Source organism: Myripristis murdjan, chromosome 1 (genome assembly GCF_902150065.1).
Source record: "Myripristis murdjan chromosome 1, fMyrMur1.1, whole genome shotgun sequence".
Taxonomy (NCBI): Eukaryota; Metazoa; Chordata; class Actinopteri; order Holocentriformes; family Holocentridae; genus Myripristis; species Myripristis murdjan.
In genome coordinates, this window is record NC_043980.1 from 13,481,544 (window position 1) to 13,508,037 (window position 26,494).

A 26,494-nucleotide genomic window follows, 5' to 3' on the forward strand; every position below is an offset into this window, starting at 1 on the left:
ATTCCAATAATTCATCTCACCCGTTAATTGGCGTTTAATGGTAATGTTTTAATTTACAACAGTAATTACACAGTTTATGAATGACAATCATCAATGACGATGCGGAAAAATGACAACATTTCAGATTTGTTTTACGGTCCACTTTCACTTTGGGGCGGTTAAAAATAGTTTTTTGGGACGATTCCAAGACAAGGCTGAAAAAAGCTACTCTCACCTTGACTGGAGACTCAATTGAGATGCGTGATAATGCCGGGCTTGAACATAGATCTGTCTCGGCTGTCCACTTGTGACTAGATCACCCGAAGCGTGTGTGAGTTCCAAGCTGAAACAAGGCCATCGTTGCAGTCTTACCCACTAGGAGGCTGACGTTTTGTGTACTGTAAGTCTGATGTGTCTTGAACTGGGCATAACCATCATCCCCTTTCTTTTCCCAGTCTTCCATGCTCCTTTACTTTCCGTCATCCCTCATCTTTTTTACTCCCCCCTTCACTTTTTTCTCCCTCTCCCCTCCCTGCATCTCCCTGGTCCCCGTCCTCTTCCCCATCCCCCATCTTCTATTTTCTCCCAACCACCCAGTTACTCTCCCACCTGGCTTCCTCTGTTCCAGCCCTCCTACCTTGCCTCTCCCCCATCTCCTCCTCCTCCTCCTTTCAGCCTCCGTTACACCCCTTTCCTCCCCCTTTTCCTGTGTTCGCCTCCCTCCATCCCTTCCTCACTGTCCCAGCAGACCAGTGTTGAAGAATGTTGATGTAATATGGTGCTGATTGGATGGTTGTCCGGCTCCTGCCCTGCGATAATGGATCTCATCTGATCTGCCTTCTCTCTCTCTCCCTCTTGCTGCATCTCTACACACACACACACACACACACACACACACACACACACACACACGTGCACACTAAGACACAGGGGAATGGACAGACTCTGAAGTGACTTGCCTGCCTGCTGCAGCCTGCATACATCTCACCAACCCTCTTCCCTCCCTCCCTCGTTGCATCCTCCCTGTTCTCCTCCCTTTTTCCTCTGCAGTATTGACCGTGCCCAGAGACTGTCTGTTCTCTCTCCCTCTATGTGTGTGTGTGTGTGTCTCTCTCTCCCACTTCCTACCTCCCCCTCTTTCTGTCTTGCTATCTGCTGTGCTTGCTGTGTTCATGTCTATTTCTGGCTCTCGCTTTCACCATTCTCTCTCTCTCTCTCTCTATCCCTCTGTCTCTCTCTCTCTCTCTCTGCCACTTGTTGGCCTGGCTACTGTCTCTTCTGTGTCTAGTTCGCCATTCGTTTCTATTTTCTCTCCGTCACACCCTGTCTACCCCTCCCCTTCCCATTCACTACCTTCACCTTCCACTTCCCTGACTTTCCCACCTATTTCCTCATCTCCATCACTGACTCTCTGGAGTGGGCATCATCTTCCTCACTTCTTTTCTCTCTTGCTCTTTTCATCATTTTACATTTTCTGCCTCTTCCTGATTGCCCCCCCCCCCCTTTTCTTCCCATATCTCCCTCTCCTTGCTTGCCTGCTCTCCGCTCTATATCATGCAGCTCTGTTTCTCATGGCCATTCCTGTTTTCTCTTCCTCTCTGTGCATTTCTGTCCTCTTCTGTCACTTCGCCATCTCCCTTTTCTCTCTTTCCTCCATCCCTGACGCTGCACGGTGCTGTTAAGCAGTCTGCTCTATAATAGATACTATGCACTATGTGCCCAGCGTCATTCCCGTGGGTTCTCCATGGGTAAAAGGCCTTGTGCTGGCTCTCTTTTTTTAAATAGAGCTATGTGCCCTGCTTGTGTGTCCCAATCAATAGTCTTCAGTCAGGCACTACTGCCCTTCAGCTGCCAGGAGCCTGGCTCTTAGCTATTATGATGTAAGATTCATGATTCAGGAGCTTAATGTCATATCAACCAAAGTTGACAGGAATTACCTCATGTTTTTGTATAAGCTAGTGTATTGAGGAGCAACACAGAACAATGTAAGGCAGTGTTTCCTCTACATGTACTCTGGCATTACCTGCCATGCCCATACTAAAAAAAATTCAAAATCATTTTAGTTTTGACTGAAAGGATAATTTGATTTGTTGTGCATTGAGGATAGAACTCGTGTAATTCAGTGGCGCACCACAATCTGTAGGGTGGAGCTTTATAACCAAAATATTCATACAGTTGAGAGAGAAAATAGACACAGCCAATTCAATTGGGTGCTCCAGCATTTGACAGTATAAGAAGAAAAACATAATGTTTCCATAATCAAATATAGATTTTTTTTTTTTCCTCAAAAGAAATGTGCATTGTTTCCCAATTTTGCCGTGTCCCACACTGATTTGAACAGTCATGTATTTATTTGTTTTACATACTCCCCCATACCTCACCCATCACTTAAGACAGCGCCGTCATTTGCACTAAAGACGTCCAGACGTGCTAAAAGTAAACCCAATGAAATAAAGTGCTTATTATTTGTGGAGCTTGGACGCATTGAGTCGAACACTGATTTAGGATGGGTGCTGAGCAGAGAGCTAGAGCTGCCAACCCTAAACGCCTTACAGCCCTAAGCCTTCTTCCAGAGGGACAGAGAGAGAAATATGACCTGACTGACGGGGAGAAACAAAGACATACACTGTGCGGTTTTTGGGAGATGGCCCTGCTGGGTGACTGCCATAATGAGAACATACAACACCAAAATCATCACGCATGGTCCCTTGCAGATCTCGTCAACAACGCTAACATACAAAATGCTGAATGATATCAGCCACTCGCATTATCCAGAGTAAGAATACTGTTTCTTTATTTGTAAGATGCTATTTTTAACAGGTTTTAGATTAATAGATTTCCGAAATAAAATATCATCTCAATACAGCTGATGGCAGATTATTTTTGGGAACAATTCAAGAGAGCTTTGAGAGCTTTACGTGGCGCACAGTTGGAGAGCACAGAGGTGTGTGTGTGTGTGTGTGTGTGTGTGAGGAGAGAAATCTGTTCAGTGCACCTGTTAGTAGTGCAGCCACCTGTATATATGTGTCTAGCTGTGGTGTGAGTGGCTCGGATGGTTTGTTGGCGTTGAGGCCAAACTGAGGCGATGGGAGCCCTGGTCCAGGAACACGTCTGTCAGGATAAAGAAAATAAAGAACAGGCGTTGCCCTGGGCTGCAGTTCTCCTCTCTCGCTCTCGCTCTCTTTCTCTCGCACTCATTCACTCTCCGTCGCTCGCTCTCTTTCGCTCTCTCCTTCTCTCGTATATCACCTGGATAATGACTCGTGTTAATTAGGCCGGAAAGTCAAAGCAAATGCTGTCCTCCATCGATTCCTGTAATCAATCTGGCCTCCTCAGCCTTTTTTTTCCCTCGATGGAGAGGCAGCCAAGGTTGTCTTAGCACCAGCTGCCACACACACGCTCACACTCACACACTCACAGATGAACATGCGCATAGGTATGCCTCTGTTTCTCTTTTGTTGTCTGACTTTATGCCCACCACTACCTTATTCTCTCTCTCTCTCTCTCTCTCTCTCTCTCTCTCTCTTTCTCTCTCTCTCTCCGCCTTGGCTCCACCTCACAACATATGAGCCATAGCAACAGTCAGCTGCTTTGTTGTAAGCCAGCACTCTAGTTTTCTGATCTTTTGCAGTGTGTGTGTGTGTGTGTGTGTGTGCGCGCGTTTATGCATTCAGTCTGTGTGACTCAGTAGGTAGGGAGATGAAGCCAGGATGTGTGATTTTTTTTTTTTTTTTTTTTTTTTTGAAGACCTGTTTTAATGGGTGCTATATTGTGTGTGTGTGTGTTGTTTTAGAAGGATGTGAATGTGTTCCTGTCTGAGATGGAACAAGATTGTTTTTTTCAGGCTTGTATTAATGACTCCTACAGTTGATGTAGTTTAGTGTGAACATGAGATTGGCATGCAGAAATAAGATGTGTGTGTGTGTGTGAGAGAGAGAGAGTGAGCGAGTGACAAAGCAGAAAACATGCAGCAGCTCCCCTCCTCTCTAGGAAAGAGGCACCCGCCTCATTTGCAGGCTTGTTGTCATGCTGACTTACCCTCATTGTTATTTTGGCAGCTGCTTGACCTCCAAACAAATGCTGAAATAGCGTTTTGAGGTTCTGAGTGTCGCTGTCATAATGTGAAAACTGACATGCAGGCATGCTCACACGGACTCTACTGGGATATTAATTGTATGAAATTGTGCTACTTAAGACGAGATCCATTGTGACAAGAGGAGGGCTTTATCGAATGGGAGGTCACCACGTTGTGCAGTATTGTCCTGTAATGTGAGAAAAGTACCTTCAGTGTTTCCCCTACCATTGCCCCTGCCTCTGTGAAAGAAACAAAATATTTTATGTATGTTATTTATCTAATTTATGTGCACTTGTTTCATTTCAGCTCAGTGTTAGAGTCCCTACATCGTTTTGCTGTCATTTATGGTCACACTAGTTTCTCTCCTCTGCTCTGTGTGTTTTGCCGAGGGCGGGGCTCAGCCCCTCCACACGGAGCGGAGCAGAGGAGAGACAGGTGAAGTGAAGATAACGTCACTCAAGTTGAACAGAAGTAGTTGATTGATGTAACCCGTCTAAAAGCAAAGATCTGAAATTCAGGCCAAAATATCTGTGTTTAAAACCCACCTTGTAAAATCTGACCTCTTTAACTGTCTGTTTGTTCAGGTCCAAATATTCTATAATTAGCCTAATTAATTAGTTAAGTAATTGGGTTATCATACCCCTCCACCCAAAGCAGTCAACCAAGGGGAAACACTGCTTCATAACATTAACTGTTTGATAATAAAATACAAACAATGCAAAAAATGCAAACACAAATGTGCCTAGCCCTGCCTGTGCATATACATTTTAAGTATCCTAATTCATATGCATGTAAACTGCTGCACAAATGTGTTAGTCCTTGCGGCTAAATGTTCTCCAGAGAGATATGCATGTAGTTGTGTTGCTTGTTCAGACAGAGGATGACAGTAGTGTTGTTCCAGGGAAACACCTCCCCACAACAATAGCAATAAAGCCTCAAAAATGATGTATTGCTTGTCATTAATGTCACTTTTATCAGTATCTATTCCTGGAGAGAAAACACTCCTCCTGCAGGAATGTGTTGCTCTCTTGCAGAATTCAGCAACAGAGAATGATTGACATGATGTAGCTGCTAGTCGTCCAGCCGTTTTAATTCACAGTTTGTACTATTTTTTTTTTTTTTTTAAATTAACCCAGCAGGCCCTTTAAGAAGTACAGCAGCTTATTCGCACTGCCAGCTGGTCAATTCACAATAATGAACCAGCAAATCACATGCTTGTCATAGTTCATATTAAGAGCAAAGCTTCTGTTGTCGTATATTCTTGCTTAGGCGAGAGTTGTGACTTAAGGCGTTGAAATGCAGTATGTGCTCTGCCTTACAGTGAAGTAAAGTGGTATTGATTTAAGCAAGGAGATACTGAACCGGTGAAGAAAATTGGCCACTACAGTAGCGCACTGCAGCACGATCCACTGACGGAATATTTATGAAGCTGTGTGTGCACGTGCGGCCAAAAAATGTTATATACGTTTCCTTTGCACAAAGGGGTACGTATTAGGAGTGAGACTGTGTGTGTGTGTGTGTGCTTGTTTTTTTGGCCTATGAGTGTGTATCCCCTCCCACCCCCAGCTTTCCCAGCAGTGGAGACATGAGGATCAGACAGGCCGCTGTTTAAAAGATAACAAGGGAACATGGCGACCCATCGATCGAACCCCCTCCAGCCACCAACAGAATTCAGCGGAGTAGGGTTACAGCACCAGACAAAACAGGAGTACTGCCAGGACCTGTGTGTGTGTGTGTGTGTGTGTGTGTGTGTGTGTGTGTGTGTGTGTGTGAGTGTGTATGAGGCTGCTAGTGAGTGCATTTGGATGTCTTCACACAGACAAAAAGCGTCAACATATTACCAATTCACACTTTGAATAGGAGCCATTTTGCAGGTTCGGATTAAGCGCGAGTTAAGGATTTGGGATTTGATGGATACTGGGGTGAGAAAATGGGAAATGCATTTAATTTGATGGATTGTCATCATTAGCATAGCGTTTTCCAAAATTCACAAGGAGAAGTAACAGCACTGTGACACACTATATCTGTGGTGACAGCTGTACCAGCTAAAACTGAAAGCTCCTTCTTGCTCTGAGCTCTGTGAGTTGCTGACTGTTGGACTGCTTCATCACCCCGGCTGGTGAGGTTTTATCATCCCGCCATCCTGCAAGCTCTTCTTTAAGACTGCTTTATCTTCCTGGCTTCTCCAATTAGGTTAAATCTCATGGAAGGCCTTCCCTCCCAGTCATTACCTGACATGCAGCAAGCCTTCTCACATTTTCACCTCTCATTTCCTCACTCTCTTGCTCCTAATTACTTTTCTCCTCCTGCACTTCCATCTGTCTCTGCCCAAACTTAACGGCGGCGGACCCTGGCAGGCAGGTGGTTGCCACTTTGCTGTATATTCACTGCCAGTAGAGCAGCTTGTAATGTAGATAGCCAATACGCAATTTCAGAAATATACCATATTATTTATATTAGAGATGTTCCGTTCCAGTTTTTGGCCTCTGATCCTGATCCAAGTTATTAAATATTGTAGTATCTGCCAATACCAAGCACCGGTTTTACATTCATGTAATTGATTCAAGTGGTTATTTTTCAGCACTGTACAACTGAAAAGGAAAGCTTGAGGCATTGCAGTGCACGTTCAAACTCAGTAATGGCATGCTGCACATTTTTGAACTCCAAATGGCTGTTGTGAAAACTACTGTCAGCCACATCTTTCAAGGATTTCAGGATTTCACATATTTTGTTTTATATTAGAGGAGTGCCATCTGAGGCACTTTTTTTTTTCTGCCACAAAGTATGGCTGCTCATCCTGTGCAAAGACATTAATAATAATTGAAGTACCTGCCCTGAGTTTAGGAGTGCAAGGACAAAAGATGGCAGGCACGGTCGTTCTCTGTGGAGACTGGCTGCAGAGGTTTTCCAGCCAAATCAACATGGCAGTTGTTGTCAGCTCTGAGTCTGGATGAAAGGAGCAAGAAAACAGGCATCTCATAAGATGGGAGAGGAGGCAATATGAGCTTCTTGCTGGATATGGGGCAGGCAAGAGGAGGGAAGCTGGAAGCCAGGAGAAGACGGGCAGTGATTTGGGTCACCCCTGCCGGCCCATCAACTGGAGAGTGTCATGGTTAAGGGCCGAAACACTCGGCGAAGGTCGGGCACCACCAGACAACATCTGCTCCTGGCTGAAGGCTACAGTTACCTCATATGGCGACCAGAGAATGCACCCCGACCGCTGTGTTACTCAAGCAAATATAATCTGGAGATTTCTTTTGTTAACAGAAAGTGACATTAACCATGACACACCTTGGTGCAAGTGCAGCCCGTGAATTAATCAAACTGCCTACTACGTGGAGACAAAGATAACCTCATCTTCTGTCGGACCTCCACCCACCGGAGTTCGCTGATCATTAATCCCTGACATTTTTTTCTTATCTCTTTCATTTTTCTGTTATGCATATATTACATCATAACCTCATCAAATACTTTGTCGAAGAATATATTAGTTGTGAACTGTTGGGACGGATAGTTGAATGTAGCACAAGAAGATCGGATCAGGGATCGCATTTAATAGTCATCTTTAATGACTGCGATCTTCATACTATTGAGGACTACGTTGGCCTGTTAATCCCCTGGTGTGATGATCGCTCATGTTTATCTTGTCAATCAATTCTGTAGATAATGAAGGGGGAATAGCTGCAGAGACAGTGTGTGGAATGCAAAGCGATGGCCGCTCGTACTGAATAGTAAACGGCGATTGTTGGTACAACTGTTGGATGATGGTCAGTGCTGAATAGTGCAGAGGGTTTTATGAAATGTTGAAGTGGTTTTGCAGAGGAGAAACCCTGGAGCAGGGAGATGAAAACATGTCACTCAAGGCATACGGCTCATTTTGGCACCCATCCCGGTGTTTGAGGAGTAGTACTGTGGTGAAACATTTTCTCGTCGATCTCTTTGTTTTCATCTTCTCTAAGATGTAGAGTAATGTGAGCACCTTCCTGATAGATGTCCAACATCTTGCCTCTCGCCTTTGGAGACAGTACAGATGAGGATAAGCAGAAGTTCCTTGATTGGTGGGATAATTGGTTATCTTGGGTGCTACTGACTCAAGATTATGCTTGTCTAGCACAGTTCCTGAGATCTTATGAGGCTTCCATATGGCATAGTCAAAGTTTAATTATTAGCCTTGGGATTACAAATCAGGAGGGTACCAATTCATTAACTAGTTAGTTAATTTTGACTCGAGAAATGTTGATCCGCCTGGTATGGCACATTAGAATTTCGCCCAGAGGAATAAGGTTTCCCACTCCACTCCTGGGAACACGGCTTTGACTTATTACAGCCCAGTGGCTCCCAGACTTTGCTCTCTCATTTATTATTGATGTAATACCCTGTGGGGCTGGAGTTCTCCAAATCATTACCAAGATACTAGTCAATGCAAGTTTTATGCTTCTTCATAGGGCTGGGCCACATGGACAAAATCAAATATCTCAATATCTGTAACAGAATACATCAATATCAATATTGTACACTGTTAGAGTGAACTATAGCTGCTATTATAAAATATAATAATTTACACACAAAACATTACTGATAACAATCATTAGTGATGTGGATGGCCAAGCAGGTGATAGAACAGTTCGGAAAATTGTGTCCCTTTATTATAATGTAGGCTCTAAAACTCACACACAATATTTAGCCTAACTTCATAATATCATACCAATATATTACCCAGCCCTATTTCTTCATCTCTCCTGTCTGTCCTGTGGTTGTACACCATGTTTTTTTCCCTAATACCATCTGTCTATCCATCCGTCGACTCGTCCAGAATGACCAGTTACCTTTATTTTTTATGTTTCTTCGCACCTTGGAGTAATTTTGAAGGTTTTGACAGTAACTTGACAGTGAATATGTGTTGACTCACCACCGTCAGTGCCGTGTTTTGCTGCCTGCCCTCGCAGTGAGGGATTGTCAGACTTGAGGCTCATGCAGACTCAGCTCATTGAAATGTGTGCCTGTGTGTAGAGGGCAAATTGTCTTAATATCTTGTCCATTTGATCTGCTATCGATGACCATTATGGCTCCGCTGACTGTGCACATCTCGGTCTTTATAGTTGTGACAGAAGACAGTACAAGGACATCGCAGATTGTATTAGTGGTGTTGGCAAGGTCGGTGTGCCGATGTAATATGCGCCCTGCCTTCTTGGATAGTTAACTCATAAGTTCTTGTCCAACGGTCATGATCATAATGTCAAGTTTTTTTTCTGTTTCTCTCTGCAGTAAACATTAATAATCATAATAATCAAGTGTTGTGTGATCAAACAAAACCATTGACAAGATAGATTCTATAGGTCTTAAATTTCTTAAAATGAGGTCAGATGTACGTCAGACGCCATTTTCTGAACTTGTTTTTTCTTTCCTCTGCAGCTGAAACTTGAAGATCGATCTATTGTCATTAGAGACATCGTGCGACGGATGAATTCCAATGTAAGTGGAGTCCTCAGTCTCTTTCTTTTTTGTCTGTGCCACTCTTTTTTTTTTTTTTTTTGTCCCTGTCTCATTTTATCCAGCTCATTCTCACTTTTTTTCCCTTTCTTGGTTGTTTTTCCCCTCTCTTTCTCAGTCATGTCACTGTTCATCACTCTTTTCCATTTGCTGCACCAGACATGACTGGAATATCATTACAGGTTGACACTTACAAAGGCGTTAAATGAGACTCGGTGTGCTTGAAGCTTTGATTTGCGGTACAAAAAGTCCCGAATGCAATCTGAATATAAATGTCACAATAGAGATTAGATTTTTTTTTTTTTTTTGGGTGGAAATACACAACTTGTATAGTCCAGCTCACATACCAGGATACCAGTTAAGACTTTAACCAAAGTTAAAGTCTTAAGAAACAAAACTTAAATAGAGTTTCCATTGATAAACAAAGAAAATGTGATTTTGTCTAGTACCTGACCAATATGGGATTTTTGAGACTGATACAGATGTTGCTTTTTTGAACAAATAACTATTAAAGAATAATAATAATTATAATAATAATTAATTAGAATAATAGAATAATAATTATTAAAGAATATTCAATATTCAACGTTATTATACATTGTCAATCAATTCTAGAAATGAATACGTAGAAAATAAAGAATAAATGAATAGCTAAATAAATATCATTACTGTTCAATATCAGTCAATGGCCATTTAAATAAAGAATACATTTTAAAAAATGGACTCACTTGAATCCACAAGAGTCTCAGCTTTCCAGTCAAAGCCAGTATGTGCAACTCAAAGACTGTTTAGGCCCCAGTATGCACAAATACACCGTTTTAGAAGAGGTGAAAATAAGTAACACATTGCACTGCATGCAAAAACCTGCATGTTTTTTGCCCCAAACAGCATGGGATTAGCATAAAGCGGGCATGTCTGCGTAGAGGAGACCTGTGGGTGCCAAGAGAACCCATTTTTCTTGTCTGGTCCCAGTGGATTTCTACGGTTGTCTAGTTCCAGATGATACCAGTGTCTTCACTCTAGCTTAAAAATTAAGCCCACTACAAATGTTTTTATGTTTGCGCACATTGGTCAACATGTGCTGATACTGATGTATCTGTGATAGGCCAGTATATCAGATGGACACGAGTTCTGTCACAATAGCATGAACTGTAAATATTGGTTTTGCTGTGCTGCCACTGATGATGATATGATGAGGCTTATATTGCTGTTGTTGTTGTGTTCCAGGACAACCAGTGTGGTATTGTGACCAACATTGATATAGAGTGTGCAGTGAAACTAGTGGGGACAAACTGTGTGCTATACCCAGTGAACAGCAAAGACCTGCAGCACATCTGGGTAAGAGAGAATTTAACATTATATTTTACAACCTCTAATCTACAGAAGTGCCAGCATTCCTCCATACCGCCATGCCGGTTAGCATAACATAGTGTTTCCTACCTCCTCTCTTAAAGAATGAATAACTTAATTAATTTTATTCAATGTGGACCATTTGCCAGGTGCTGTTTTTTTTTTTTTTTTTTTTTAAACCAAATATGTTCTTTAGAAGCATGAGTGCTATAGTTTTAGCATGGTATTCTGCAGTGAGAACCTGTTTTTGTGTCAAAATGCTTCTGTAAAGGCTCATTTATTCATTTATATTCTCCCTTTACATACAAAAATAAAAACATTGTATGATTTCTTTGCCTTAAGATCATCTACTGTGTAGTGATGATAGTAGTCTATTTAAATGGTAATACTGGGAGTTGTGGTTGTGCTGAAGCTCATCCTGCTGTCATGATGTGTTCCTCAGTCTTTCATGTATGGCGACTACATCGCCTATGACTTCTGGCTGGGGAAAGTGTATGACCTGACAAATCACATCATCCTCAAGCTCTCCAACGGAGCCAGGTAATGTGTGTGTGCATGTGTGTGTATGCGCGTGTGTTGCGTCTGAGTGTGTGCCAGCATGTCAAATATGCAAAAATGCCTGTGTGCCTCAGCCAGTGTTGTGTTTGTGTGTGTGTGTGTGTTGTGTCTGTCCATGTGTGCTTATATTAATGTATGTATGATGTGGGGGGCGTGGAAGGCTTTTGGAGCTCACACACATCCGTCAGTGGCAGAGCCAGTAAATGTCAACCAGTCTTCCCTTTCATCGTCCCCCTCCAGGTGCTCCATGAGTGTGGAGGACGGTGCCAAGCTTTACGACGTCTGTCCACATGTCAGTGATTCGGTACGTAGCCACAACCTCTTATCTGTCACCTCAGGTACATTAGCTCTCGTGGCGCTCACTGACACTGCAGGCTAAACACTACAGCTGTTGTTCCGGGGTCAGTGCAATTTCCAAAAGGCCAATGCTGCAGCAGAAATTGAAATGGTGTTGAAATGAAATTGACCCTGATAAAGGGTTACTCGCACTGTAAATAGATTTTTGTGCTTCCAGTTGTGGTAGGGAAGGGCTGCATTTAGTTGTACAGTCGAGTGTGGACACCTGACCCCAAGCCTATCAGAGCCCAACTGGTTGTGCCGGATTCGAACAGAAAATTAGAAATTATGTTGGGGTTTGGGTTGGATATATGGTAAATATAACCTAGTGATGGAGGACAAACAAAATCTCCAGCTCAGGTCAGGTTTGGACGCAAAAAAAAAAAAAAAGAATGCCTGTTGCGTTCCAAACCCGACCCATCTCGGGTCGGGTTTGGACAAAAATATGCGGCCTGATCCACGCTCTGTTGTGCAGACTGAGTGTAATGTAAATTTGGCTACTTCTAAATGGCTTTGATGTTTGTAATAGATTATTGCATTTTAATATTATGGTTCTCAAACTCTGTCATTTTATCTATTGTGTCGTTTTCTGCTATTCAGTCGTGGAAAATGAGCTGCAGTGTAATCACATGGGGAAAGCTCACCTGTCAAATTATGTCCACTAAAAGTGCGTCTTTGGTGTCTGACAGACTCAGATTGTTATTATACAGGTCTGACAACATTATGGAAAGGATACTTACAGAGAGAAACATTTTTCTTTACACTATACTCCCGGTCTCTGATGTAAGAGCGTCCATACTACTAGCGATTGTTTTTGCTCTTGTCCCGCCATGCTTTCATGTTTGCTGATGCCAGGGCAACACAATAACTCTAACTGATGAGATTGCCTCCACTCTGTCGGCAGCAGGTCTCTCTACTCTTGGAACAGCATTTTTCTTTAGGAAAAAGTGCTTTGCTTTTGATTTCTTCTCCTCTTTGGCTGGCAGTTGTAACAGACAGCCACAACTTCAGCTTGTTCCTATCCAACAAAGCTAGTCTAGGAAAGCTATGCGAAGTGTGGAATGTCATTTTGTTGCCGCAATTCTGAATCGCATGAACACAAACCATTTTTTTTTTTTTTTAATCTTTTGGATAACACTAAGCTACACTTTCTGTACTGCAAAACAACAAACTCTTCCTGACACTCCTCTCAAACTTGTTTCCACTGCTGTCTTCCTTCAACAACTCACCTCACACACGATTTCAGAGCAGGTCTTCTCCTTGAACTAGACGTCTGTTAAGATGGTAAACACACGTGTCTCTGCAGGGATCCTCTCCATAATGCTGTCAAACACTTATAATAACAATCTAAACCTGTCAGTGGCCATGTACTTTTAGTGGACGTAATTTGATAGGGGCAAATGTCCTGTTTGATTATATTGCCGACTGTTTTGGGGCTGCTGGCTGAAGCGTTCTCTCTCAATACTGGCCCGTTTCCAAATATGTTGTTCCTATCAGTCATTTTTACCCCAAAAGATGGAAAAATAGAGCCCAGGTTGAAAAATACCAGAATCATCCCTTAAAAGTATTCATTCCTTTACTCAAAATATTCAAAATTTTGTGTTTGTTATTGCATTTAGGCTGTAGTTTCACACTTTGGTTATTGGAATGGCTCTGTTTGTACCTTTCTCCCTACATGGTCTTGTACTAGGATATTGGGGTGGATGGTGTAGTTTGCCTCCAAATGCTGGAGCCCTTGTGCAGAGTACAAGTTAGAAACTGGACAAAAAATAGTGCACCCTGCGTACTCTGCAATTCATGTATTGAAAGTTTAAAAAAAGGAACTGATCCTGAAGAATGGTTACTAGTTACTTTCAGAGTGTTGAATTATTGATGCGTTAATGTGTCAGAAGTGTTTCAGTAATGTAGGTGGTCCAGGTGGCACTAGGCCTGACCACTCCATATGCTGCTGGGTAGTTCAAAGTCAAAAAAGGAAAGGAAAAATGGAGACTTGGGACTCATGTTGTTTATATAAGTATTTGTTTTATTTATTTATTTATTTGCACAATAAAAGCAAAACATCAGAACAAAAATGAAATAGCAATAGACTGTGCAGGTGAGATACAGAAAACTCCTAGGGGCTTATAGGAGAATCCCACCTCAAAATTTGATTACCAAAAAAAATGTTGTCAAAAAATGTTAACAAACCAACAAAAAAGAGCAAATATACATCAGATCCATGCAAATATACATTAAATCAGTGCTAATATACATTAGATCAATGCAGTAAATGTTTGTAAAAGTGTGTAAAAAGAGTGTATGGAACTCTGTGAGTATGTGTGTGAGTGTACATGTTTATGCATGAGTGTGAATACGAGTGTGTGGAAGCAAAATATGAAACAAAAACACCTAACCCCCAACTACCAAAACACTAAGTTAATGTTTGGTTCATCAGACATGTCCTTAATTTGACATTTATAGTTTCTTAGAGAGGTAGATTGGAGTGCAACTTGGATGTGACTGTTCCACAGCTGTGCTCCTTTATATCTAATAGAGAACTGACATAATCCAGTGCAGAATATTGGACGATGTAAACATTTAGCACGTCTTGTATTATAATTATGTACATTTGTATTCAACTGAAAAAATTTGTTAGCTTTTTGGTTGGTCCTCAAGGCATTACACGGTACAATGACAATATTTCATTCAGAGCAGAAACAAGTAGTAGCTTAAATATTGTTGTAAACTCTGACAGTGCATCATAATTTACAAGCTTATCATATGTTAACAAAGTAGTAAATGCAACTGACAGATAAAGGTAGTGCAGTAAGAAATGCAGTATTTCCCTCTGAAATGTTAATTTTTCATCTCTGGTGCTCTTTCCTCTTGATCACACAGATCATGTATTTATGAAAATGTGCACAGATTATGTTCTAGTGCACAGGAACAGTCCAGTTAAGGCAGTTCAAAATGGAAAGTCAGTCTTCTGCGTTGTAATTCACATAGGCACCGTTCTATCATGAACATGCTGAATATTTTGTATTAATGTGGTGGTTCTCACAGATGAATGAGTGAATCATCCACTCGTAGGCTCTCATGTCTTTGAAGCTTCATCTGCTTGATTGTGCAAAATGTTTTTTCACTGTTTTGTTTTCGTTTTCAGGGTCTGTTCTTCGACGAGGCGTACGGTTTCTACCCCGGCCAGGTCCTGATTGGTCCAGCCAAAGTCTTCTCTAATGTCCAGTGGCTGTCAGGGGTCAAACCTGTCCTCAGCAAAAAGTGCAAGTTCAGAGTGGTGGTCGAAGAGGTAAGATGACCGTCTTTTCTTTTTTCACTCATCGTCACAGCTCCCACCTGCAGTCATTTTAGATTCAAAGAGCCATTTTCATCCCCTCCAGTTAACAGTTTGTTAAATTCATTTGAGGACTTGGAATAGTTTGTGAGAAGGCAACACATTTTAGGATGTCAAGTCGTTGCATGGTTTTATAATCACTTCCAGTGCATATGAAGTAGAAGATTTATGATAATGGTGACTGGCAATTGAATTTTGTGCAGTTGTTATTGCACCATAGCACCTGGCTTTGCATTTTGGGTAGTTTATCCGTTTCTAGGTGGGACAAAGCAATACTTGTTTTGCTGAAGTAGTAGAATAGTTATCACCATTATGAAGGGATGATGTTGGCATCACTTGACTCATGGTGACTCATGAATTTGCATTGGTTAAATCTTTTCAGCAGGTCTCGAAATAAAAATACATAAAGGCTGAGTCATTACATTGTTTTTTGGTGTCCTTTATGCTTCCATCTGTTGCACACACAAACAGTGGCATGGCCTGTGGTCTCTTTCTGTTTTGTGTTCGCCATCAGACATCGACTCCTATCTGGAGCCGAATCGCCTCTGGCTTGTGTCCTAACTAGACAGCTGTGTAGTCCATAAATCACTCTTGTTAGTGCGCAGTCATCTTGAACCCTTTTTTTGTCAGATAAATGGCAATCACTGATACATGTCAAATGTTTATTAGCGATTTATTCAGATTGATTTTTGATGCATAAAATTTGGTTATGATTGATTCAAGTATGTGGCTTATTACAAAAAATCTTGTTTTCCAAAGATTTCACACTGCAAATTTGAAAATATCATTAAAATGACACTGCAGATTCTAGAGAGCTGATTTTTTTTCAGCACATCCTCTCTCTCTCTGTGTGTGTGTGTGTGTGTGTATGTGTGTGTGTGTGTGTGTGTGGTGTAAGAAAACTTTACTGCAACCTTTTTTTCAGAAGTCTGTCACTCTAACTTTTGAAACTATGCCAAATCAATTAACATCTAAATCTCCAAAACTTGGCAGTTGGCGAAGTCAAACCTGCCAACAACGTGGTAATGTATGTATGTGGCATGTTTTCAGATTCTTCTAAGTAGGGCTTGGCGATGTGGACAAAATCAAAAATCCTGATATTTGTGACTGGATACCTCTATTGGCATTGTGAGGTTGCTTTCACAAAATGTTTACACAAGAGATTTCTGATAAACAATCTTAAGTGAATATGATGACCAAACAGGTAGAGGCTAAGAAATTCAGAAAATTGCATTCCTTAACTGTTATGAAGCCTTTAAAACCAGACGTGAGCATGAACACACAGGCTGTGTCACAATATGACGACGTCTAAAATCCCAGACGTAATATAGTCTCATGTCACAGTATCGATATAGTATCAATATATTGCCCATTGTCCATATATTCCCCTACTTCTAAAGGTCATAGGAAGTCTAAGACTGCCTATTGTGCTTGGACTCCATGAATTGCCTCTTGCAGCTATAATTAACTGTTACAGTTTCTTATCTTTTAATTGAATTTAAATGGCCTGCCTGCTGTTATGCTTCTTTCCTCAGGTCAAGGTGGTGGAGCTGAAGGTGACATGGATCACTAAAAGCTATTCCCCCAAGGGCTCTGACAGCGTCTACCCCCCTCCCTCCACCATCACACAGGAAAACCTCTGCAGGTCGGTCCGTCTGTCCGTCCATATGCACTTATACGTCCTCTTAGGTTTTATGTTGCTGTTCTGTTTGTCCCACACGATGAAATCTCAGATGCTTTGTTTGTTTTCTGAACTGAAGTGCCGTGCTACGTTACTCACTTGTTGGTACGTGTGTCACGCGATACTGCTGATCAGATTTTGACGAAGCTCGGCGGAATGATGCATCTCGCCATTGCTCTCTGGCACATTGACAATTATATTGATTGACCCCAGAGGTGCGCTGTAATTACAGGTCAAAAGAAGGTGATGCCTTTGTTATTATCGGCCCACAGGAGGACTGCACTATTTGTGGCGAGTGACATGTTTGGTGTTTCAATTATGCAGTTTTCTCAAATCTGAATTACTGAATTATGGTAATTATTGGATAAATAAAATGCATTAAAAGATTTTGGTATGTCTGATCTTGGGTGCTAAGTGACAATTGATGTGATGATTTTACACTGAATATCACAGAGATCACTTGTTAATCCAACAGTGCTTGATGTCTTTTTCCTTGGATTTTCTGTTGATTAAAGTTTCTGGAGGTGTCGCTCTTTTGCTGCTCATATTAACCACCAAATTCTCATCTTGTTTATACCAAACAAAATACTGCCGTGGCTGTTAGACATGTAAAATACACTACTTTGTGTGTGTCAGCTGATTTAACTGAAGAAACAGTCACCAGTGTTTAGAGTATCAGATTAGAGCCCTTCTGAACCATTGTGCTTCATTGATCAGCAGTAGAGAGCAGCAAAACAGACATTTATTTTCATGTAAATTTCAGTTTTCTTACTTTAATCAGAATAAGCGCTACCATTACTTTCAAGCATTCACTTGTAGGAGTCAGTGTGTAAAGTACAAGGTAATCTGTGCTGCTGGCCACAGAGTAATGCTGCTGTGGATCTTCTGGTTGGGTTTAGGGTAAGGCGTCTGGGCTTCTACGACCACACCCAGAGGCAGCTGGGAGAACGAGCTCTTTATGTCTTCCCTGCAAAGGGCGATGCCACGCGCATCACCTGTGAAGGACCCGAGGGTGCCCCTGTCCTGCCTGAAGATCCCGTGGCCAGGAAGGTGTGTATTCATTTTTCATAGTTGTCTTTCTGCATGGAAGTGTATGGACTGTGTGTGCGTGACTGTGCAGCTGTGTATGAGAAACTGCTATTTTCTCTTTGTGTTAACTGTTATAGATCATGGTTTATGTTGTTTCTGATCAGCTCGCACCATCATCGGTTTTACACAGAAAAGAAATTAAATGATTTCAGTGCCAAGAATTACCCACCCATGGTTGTTGGTTACCTCTTGGTGCTACACAGAGTGCCGTGCCTGTTAAACATTTTTGGCTGTCAGTTTTGATCATCACCAAACAGTGTGTGTGTGTGTGTGTGTGTGTGTGTGTGTGTGTGTGTGTGTGTGTGTGTGTGTGTGTGTGTGTGTGTGTGTGTGTGTGTGTGTGTGTGTGTGTGTGTGTGTGTGTGTGTGTGTGTGTGTGTGTGTCTCCCCTGCAGTTGAAAAGAATGTTCAAGAAGGATTCAGGGAAGAAGACTGAGAACGCTGAAACGCAAGGTGCCAGCCAACACTCTGCAGAGAAAACACAGAATCCAGAGGGTAGGTGCACACACACACACACACACACATACACACTCTGTCTCTGTCATGCTGTGCTTGTCCCTCTTATTTGCATATCCATATCATGAACTAAGCACAATTATGGTGTGTGAGAGTTTCATTCCTGTTTGAACGCAAAAATAGACACCATGCAAAAGAGAGGGGGCTCACCTTTCTTGAAATCTGTTTTAGCTAATTTGGTGTGTGTGTGTGTGTGTGTGTGTGTGTGTGTGTGTGTGTGTGTGTATGAAAGCTGCCACTGTGGTTACTGCACTTCAGGTCATTAGTCTTGGTCAAATTATCCTTAGTCAAAATAAAAAAATTCCTGAATCGGCAAGCAAAGTGGAGCTCTTTGAATAAGCTGAGAGACAAAACTGAGTGCAAGCACAGCTGAATATGGGTGTTAAACGAAAGTTAAATGTGAAACATTAAGCATAATATCAAAAACATGACAAAAGATCCCTTCCTCTCTCTCACATCTCTGACACACGCTCACACTCACTTTGTCAGTGTGCGCAGTTTTCGCTTTTATCTTCCCAAAAGAAGCAGATCTTGTTATATCTGTGCAAAGCAGAGTCGTGAAATGATTGATGAATGAAGTTTCTGTGTGATGCAGGAGATTGTCGGTGCTAAGTAAAGGTGTAAGGGACTAAACGGAAATTGCGCTGAAGTGCAGCAAACTTCAGCTTCTCCACATGAGAAATATTAGATTTCTCTGCATGTTTTTGTCGTATCGAAAATGACTTTGCATCGCTCCCAAGCCATAGCACTGTAAAAGCCCTAAACAGTAAGATTTTTTTTTTTTTTTACTGATTTTACTGATTCACTATTGAGAAAAACAAAAAACTATAATCAAAAGCCTCTTCTTCAGTCTGCTTGCCTCAAATATATGCTTTTATTTGATAACTGGATAAACATTAATGAGGCCTTTCCTTTTTTTTTTTAAGCTCACCGTCTGATTACGTATGCATCTGCTGCACACCATTTCAGTACACTGCTGTGAGAAAAGATTATCCATCCATGCTCTCTACCTTGCTGCGAAAAACTATTACGCCCCCCTTTGTTTCCGTCTGAGCAGGTGAACACAAGTCGGAGCAGACTGACTCCTCCCATCCCAACAACAACGGTCCTGTGGAGCACGTTCAACACCCCCACGACTCCCACCACCCCGCCGACGGCTGGGCCGAGCCCGGAGAGCAGGACGCCGACGACGAGGCAGCGGAGGACACAGACGACACCAGGTTTGTTGGCAGCAGCGTGGGTTTGCTGTTTTTGAGATGTTCTTAGGTTGGAAGGTATATCTGATGTATATCTAGTGTGAACCATCTGGCTTTGTTTTGAACATTTTTCAAGATTTTATGATATATCTATTTATTGAAATACCCATCAGTTTCTTTCTAATCAGTGCAGAGCTGTTAATGTGTTATTCAGGAAAGCATTGCTTACATCAGTATGAAGTCCAAATTATTATCTCACACTCATCAACACAGTTCAAGTTGCCAGTCTAAAAGAGATGTTATATGGATATATGTTCTATTTTTGTTTACTTCTGTATGTATTTTATGTCTGTTATAGTTTGTTTATCATTCTTTGTTATTTAGGATAATAGTTGTTTTCATTTCCTTTGATATATGTGTGACTGTATATGTTACATGTTTTTAATTTATTTTGTTTTTTATTAGGTTTTGCTTGTAAATCTTTTGATTGTATTGTATTTTTTATTTGACCCCAGGAAGAATAGTCACTACTGAGGCAGTGACTAATGGGGATCAACAATAAACAAACAATAAACAAACAAACAATGTTGCTGTTGCTATAAGCATCTCTATATATAATGAATTTGAATGATATATCACAAACCTATTCCAATGTTTGTTTTGATCATACTTTGTTAATTGTCATTTTGTTGACATGTGTACACAGAGCTAGCCTTGACACAAAATGGCACAAAAGTTTCTCTGATCGTGTATGTTTATGTGAGATGTTGTCTGTAAACGATTAACTGAGTGTAACTCTGGTCCTAGCTCCCTGACCTCGTCGGCCAGCTCCACGGCTTCCTCTCAGAGCGGCGGTCTGGGAACCAATCGCAAGAAGAGCATCCCGCTCTCCATCCGCAACCTGAAGAGGAAGCACAAGAAGAAGAGGACCAAGTTCTCCCGCGAGTTCAAGCCCGGTGACCGGTGTGTTGATACCGTCTTCACTTTGTCAGCGACTTTACAGACCACGCTGGGACTCTTATTGCCCAAAAGTGGTTTTGCAACGGAGCTCTGGAAGTGCAATGAGGATAAAAATACATATTTATCAAGGCCATGATTTCGTAATTCTGTGCATGCATGTGCCACTTTTTTGGCTTATTTGTCTGCATGCATCACAATTCCTTCCTTCATTTTAATTAAATTATAAGCACATTTTAATTTGTGCACACAAGGCAAGTGCAACATTTGGGAGAATCAGCCACCAGACAAGTACAGAATGTAAACGGTTTCCACTTTGTTTGCTTTGAAATTTTGGTGCCGTGGTGCTGTCATGGTCTCATAATCAGCTGGATGTCAGTTCAAGTACAGTTTTTAAGTGTTTTTTAAAGCACTGCCAAACATTGTCTTAATGAAGGAAAATGGCAAACTCCAATTAAACTTGCACTTTGCCAAATTGTCAAAGGGTTGATTGAGGTGAAGAGCATTTAGACTCCACTGCCAAAAACATAGAATAAGCACATAATTTGATGGTTGAGTCTATGTGGTTCTCATTGTTGGACCAAGTCACTTTTGTCATTTGAGTGTAAACACCCCAACTGGCCTTTGGTAGTTTTGCGTTGTGTTCCTTTAACCAGCTTCCTGTTATGAGTTTTTATTCATGTTTAAGTCAGAAAATGCTGAAAAATACCTCTATATTGATGCATGGCCTCTGCATATATAATTTATTTTCACTGCACTTGAAGGGCTCTGTACAGATTTGTGTTTGTAACAGAGAGCTTCACATAGATGGCAGGACTGTAGCAAATACTCATATGCACGCATGCAAGTGTATGATGTCATTGGCTGAATTTTAGCAACTTTTGAGCCAGTTGCTTCTCTTCCTTGGCAAATAGTTGGCATCACTTTGTCTCTCACTCTCTCTCTTCTTGTGAAAGGACTCATCATACAGTGTCAGTCTGTCTGGCAGCCATGCTGAAGCTCCGCAGCACCCACACAGAAAGCCTCTCAGCGCTGACTGCTATTAGTGTCATTTCTTCAACCCGAGACTGTTACACACTCATCCTCACAACATGCAAACACACACGGCAACATGTGTAGACCCGTGGTTCTTCTTGCGAATGCAGTTTCTTCGGTGCCATTTAGTTTCTGCCAAGATAAAAAAGTTTCTGATACAAACCCACAAAAAATCTCAAGTGTGCGCAGAGCTTGGAAGATATGCATCATGTAGAAGGTGCAGTGGTGATGGGGTCTCCCACCTCCTGTGATTAAAAGCTGACTCCTACAAGTGCAAAGTAAAGAAGAAGTGGAATGGGATTTAGCGAATGAGATGGCAAGAGAGCCTGCACCGAGGCAAGGCTGAGTGACAACAGGATGAATTAGGGACTGATGGGAAAGGGAATGAGAGGGAAGACGGATGGAGCGAATGAGGCCACCGCATGCCAAGAAGGGAAATGGGTGTAAAGGCTGAGTGAAGACAAATGGTCCTTTAGATAAGAGGACGTGACTGTGACACGAAGCAGAGACAAGAACCTCTGTGTGTGCGAGAGGGAACAATTAGAATCGCTTTATCTGTGGAGGGGTGTAAATTAGTCAGCTTTGTCCCCATCCATGGATGTGATACAACAGCCACTAAATCTTCATTAAAAAGGGAATTTACGACGAAGTAGCAAAGATGTCCAGCCTCAATTTTTCATTCATACATTTTTTTGATTCAGAGGCTACGAGTATGTAAACGCATGGGGAAACGTTACATAATGTGGTGCAGAGGTGCAGCCTTACATTGGCTTTGATCCTTTAAACTCTATCAACCTCTGTCATATTGTTCCTCAGCCACTTAATCAGAGCTGTAAGGTGAGATTTATACTGCTGAAGTAAACAAAAAAAGTCTGCTGTTTTGGTTGCACCTTGCTTTTTGGGCCACAGTTTGATTTGTATCACAGTTTGGATGAAAAACTGACTGTGCTTTCTTTTTTAAGTTGCTTATATACACACCAATAATTCAGTACAAACAGCTGAATGGGGCTTTTGCCAGTCTTCTGTAAAGGTTGAGCGGTGTAGCAAGAGAAAGCCTTTGTGTGCCGCTTGTGGAAAGGTCTGTTATTAGGCCTAACATTGTCATTCACAAGCCGTGTTTAAAGTTCACTGTGATTTTGCATTGTGCTAAAGAACAAGCAGCTTTAAATAAAAGAACTTTGGTGAGAGAGAAAAACAATATGGTTCACCGCACTTGTACGGTTTGGTGAACGGAGAACTGCAAGGTCTTTTGTTTTTACATTTCAGTACAAAATTGTAACACCTCGGATGACAGATGTTAAGAAGTGTGTGTGTGTGTGTGTGTGTTGCTGCAGGGTGGCAGTGGAGGTGGTGTCCACAAAGACTTCTGCTGATGTGATGTGGAAGGACGGACGGGTGGAGAAGGGCATCCGATCCAACGACCTCATCCCCATCCAGCACCTCGACGGCCACGAGTTTTGTCCCGGAGACTTTGTAGTTGACAAAAGACGTAAGGAGGCCAAATTTTTTTTTTTAATCACTTTCATCTTGTTACTGTATCTTGGTTTGCTCCATTTTGCCTTTTTGGGGGGGATACAGAAGATGCAGCAGGTGTCAGATCCCTGTCCTTGGGGACTGTGATGAGTTTTATATAGGCCACTCAGCCACCTAGTACCTATTGAGGCCATTTGCTGAAAGTATGCCAAGCTTTTATATTTATATATATATATATATATATTTTGTATGCGTGTGTGTGTGTCTGTGAAATGGACTGGAAATGTTGGGATTCACTTTCAGGCTGTAATGGCTTCTTACAGCCAAGCAAAGAACTTGTTATTTGTTTCCTTTTCCTTCCAGACAAATGCATTCTGGGTGATAAATCTCTGTATTGTAAGGGTGTGACTTCTGAGGATTTGTTTGTGCCTCTACGTTTTGTACTTAACTCTGGTTTGGTCTCCCGGCTGATTGTATACATCTCTGTGCTGTGTTACAGAGCAGATGGGCTGCTTATCAGTACATCTTCTCAGTGAATCCACTTAAATAACTCTGTGTGTGTGTGTGTGTGGTTGTGGTTGCGGTTGTGTGTGTGCTTCATGCTACCAGCCCAAGCCCTCCAGGACCCAGGAGTGTATGGAGTGATCCAGTCTGGTGATCACAAGGGCAGAACATGTGCTGTCAAGTGGATCAAACTCAACTCCTCCAGTGACGATGTGGAGGTCAGTCAAGGGGACACATCTGTGTGTGTGTGTGTGTGTGTGTGTGGTGTGTGTGTGTGTGTGTGTGCTTGCTATATGCTTTAGAAGGTAAGCGTGTGTGTGTGTGTTTGTGTGTGTGTGTCTGTGTGAATAAGAGAGAGAGACAAAGGCAGAATGGCAGTGTAATGGAGAGAGGAGGGTGGTAAGTGTAAGAGGGCTATGCACTATGTAGTTACCATGGCAACCTGGCTACAGCACTTTGTACGCCATTAGGAGACAGTTATTATGTTGTGATACCTGGCTGTTTTTATATAGTTATTCAAGGTTGCAGAGGACATAGGTTGAGTCTGATAACGAGGGATTGTGTGCATGTGTGTGTGTGTGCATGTGTTTATTTCAAAGGTGATAGGCGAAGAGGAAGACGTCAGTGTGTACGACATTGCAGATCACCCGGATTTCCACTTCCGCACCACCGACATCGTCATCAGAATATGGAACTCGGAGAACGGACAGACCAACGACTGCGAGAACGAGGTGAGAAAACTCTCAAATGACGTCCGTTCTTCCAAGAATAAGACTCATACGCGCTGTAATGTGCTTTCTGTGTCCTGTTGTGTGTTTACTCCTATTTATCTACGGAGTTTTTGAGATTCTGCGGAGACCATTTACAACAAGACCTAGCAAAGAGGGATTGTTTTTAATTTCTTTACAATCATACATCGACGGGGGGCATGGATGATACAAAAGTGGACAAAGGCATCGTGTGGGGAAAGCAGACATTAGACACAAAAGGGAAAAATCCACAATAATAGTTATAGTAATAGTGGCATGTGAGAGAGGTATGTCATGTCACTTATTTAATTGTACATATAAAAACTACAGTGCAGCAATAAGAAAGAGAATTATTTGTTAAAGTATACAAGCTCCCACCATGTGCAGGAGAGATGAAGAAGCCTATACAAACAGCACAGCTTACAGATAACATAATGTAATGTGCACACACCATCAAACAAACACGTTGTTTTGTTCCATTGTTTTAGGCATCAATGATGTGTTTGATTCCTCATTTTCCAAGTGACTGAGCTTAATGACTAATTGGAAATGAAAGTTTTAGCGCAGTCATTAGTTAATTGGTGTCCACTCATCAAGAAATGGAAATTAGCCGAACAATATCAAAACATAATTGCTATATTGAAATGGGATGTGTTCCATTTAGAGGGTAAAATAGCTTCCTCATTACTGAGTGGCCTGTCACATGTAATCTAGTTGTTTCCCAAGCTCTTTGGTAAAAGAACCTGGCTTGAGGCCAAGTTAGATCTGCAAAAACCCATATAATTGACTCAATAAACTAGGGATGCTAACCGGTGGCTGTTTGACCGGTTGTTGACCGAACTTTAACCGAATAATCTTGCCGGTTAATTTTAAGGCCAAACGTGTCGTCGCCGTCACAAATGCGCATGTCATATTGTACAAACCGTAACATCCGTAACTTTTGCTCTATCGAAAAAATTCCAACTGTTCCTGAAAGCTGAGAAGTTGCTCATGAACCCACATACAGTTTAATGCGGTAAACATGGCGACGGGACGCTCTGCCTGGCTTGGATTACGTCATCACACTCAGAGCTCAGCTCGTAGAGACGGACCGGAGAAGCGAGCCAAGCTTATGGTGATCACATATAATTTTGAACAAAGTATGTCATGCAAGTCTGCAAGAGTCATAAAACCACCAAGCAGACTCATCGAGGAGTCTGGAAACAATATTTTTCACGAGGAGAGAGATTTATTCTACACCACGGTAAGCAACGTGTAAATTACATAATGTTTGTAGGATATCATGTAGGCTATGTACAATATTTGACTTCGGGATGAATGGTGTTCCATATTATCTCATGTCTGAATTGGTTTTGGGCCTGCGAGGGGAGATCTGTGGTACAGAACGGACACGATCGCGTTCTTGACTGTCTGTAAACTTTACAGACAGTCAAATAATATTCTCGGTTAACCGAAATAAACCGATTAATGAGGCCCGGTGGTCGACCAAGAAAATTTTCCATTTTCGCCATCCCTACAATAAACTGAGTAATAGACAAACTGAGAAATGAGCCGTTGGTTGTTTACGATGTCTGCCTTTACGTGTATCTCCCCCAGACGTCGGTCGGCCAGGTGTCCAGGGTGGACGTGAGCAGCAAGGTGGAGGTGGTGTGGGCGGACAACTCCATGACCATCGTCCTACCACAGGTGAACATTTTGGCCTCTTCAAACTATACACATTTTTTGACTTTCTCAATGAGCATGTTGTAGGGCTGGGCGAAATACTGCTGCATCAATGTCATGATATGAGAGTAGATGTTGTCTTGGTTTATGCATATCATAATATCGTGATATGGCATAAATGTTGTCTTTTCCTGGTTTTGAATGCTACATTACAGTGAAGGGCTGCACTTTTCTGAAATTATTAGGCCATTATAGATGTTATGTTATTTGTCTCTACCTGCTTTATCATCATATTCACATCACAAATGATTGTTTACACTTGATAAAGATTGTATGAAAACACTAAAAGATGCCCTACAGTATTTTCACAATAATGATATCAAGGGATTCAGTCAAAGATAACGTGATATTTGATTTTGTCTGTTTTGCCCAGCCCTAGTACATTGGTTAACCTGAGCCATCTGCAATTTTATTGTATACACCAACAAGCTGGTACCGCTTGCAAGAGTATAA

At 41.8% G+C, this 26,494-nt stretch overlaps 1 protein-coding gene across 1 annotated transcript in view; it reads left to right on the forward strand.

Moving 5' to 3' along the window:
• ube2o (ubiquitin-conjugating enzyme E2O) overlaps positions 1-26,494 on the forward strand; it is a 47,045-nt gene that overhangs the window by 11,572 nt on the left and 8,979 nt on the right. The window contains exons 2-15 of the mRNA XM_030080464.1: positions 9,467-9,526; positions 10,772-10,882; positions 11,337-11,434; positions 11,693-11,756; positions 14,931-15,074; positions 16,655-16,764; positions 17,700-17,850; positions 18,285-18,384; positions 19,463-19,625; positions 20,409-20,564; positions 22,928-23,082; positions 23,676-23,788; positions 24,170-24,301; positions 25,916-26,005. Of these exons, the coding sequence (XP_029936324.1) occupies positions 9,467-9,526; positions 10,772-10,882; positions 11,337-11,434; positions 11,693-11,756; positions 14,931-15,074; positions 16,655-16,764; positions 17,700-17,850; positions 18,285-18,384; positions 19,463-19,625; positions 20,409-20,564; positions 22,928-23,082; positions 23,676-23,788; positions 24,170-24,301; positions 25,916-26,005 (1,647 nt within the window). The remainder of the gene's footprint in view (positions 1-9,466; positions 9,527-10,771; positions 10,883-11,336; positions 11,435-11,692; positions 11,757-14,930; positions 15,075-16,654; positions 16,765-17,699; positions 17,851-18,284; positions 18,385-19,462; positions 19,626-20,408; positions 20,565-22,927; positions 23,083-23,675; positions 23,789-24,169; positions 24,302-25,915; positions 26,006-26,494) is intronic.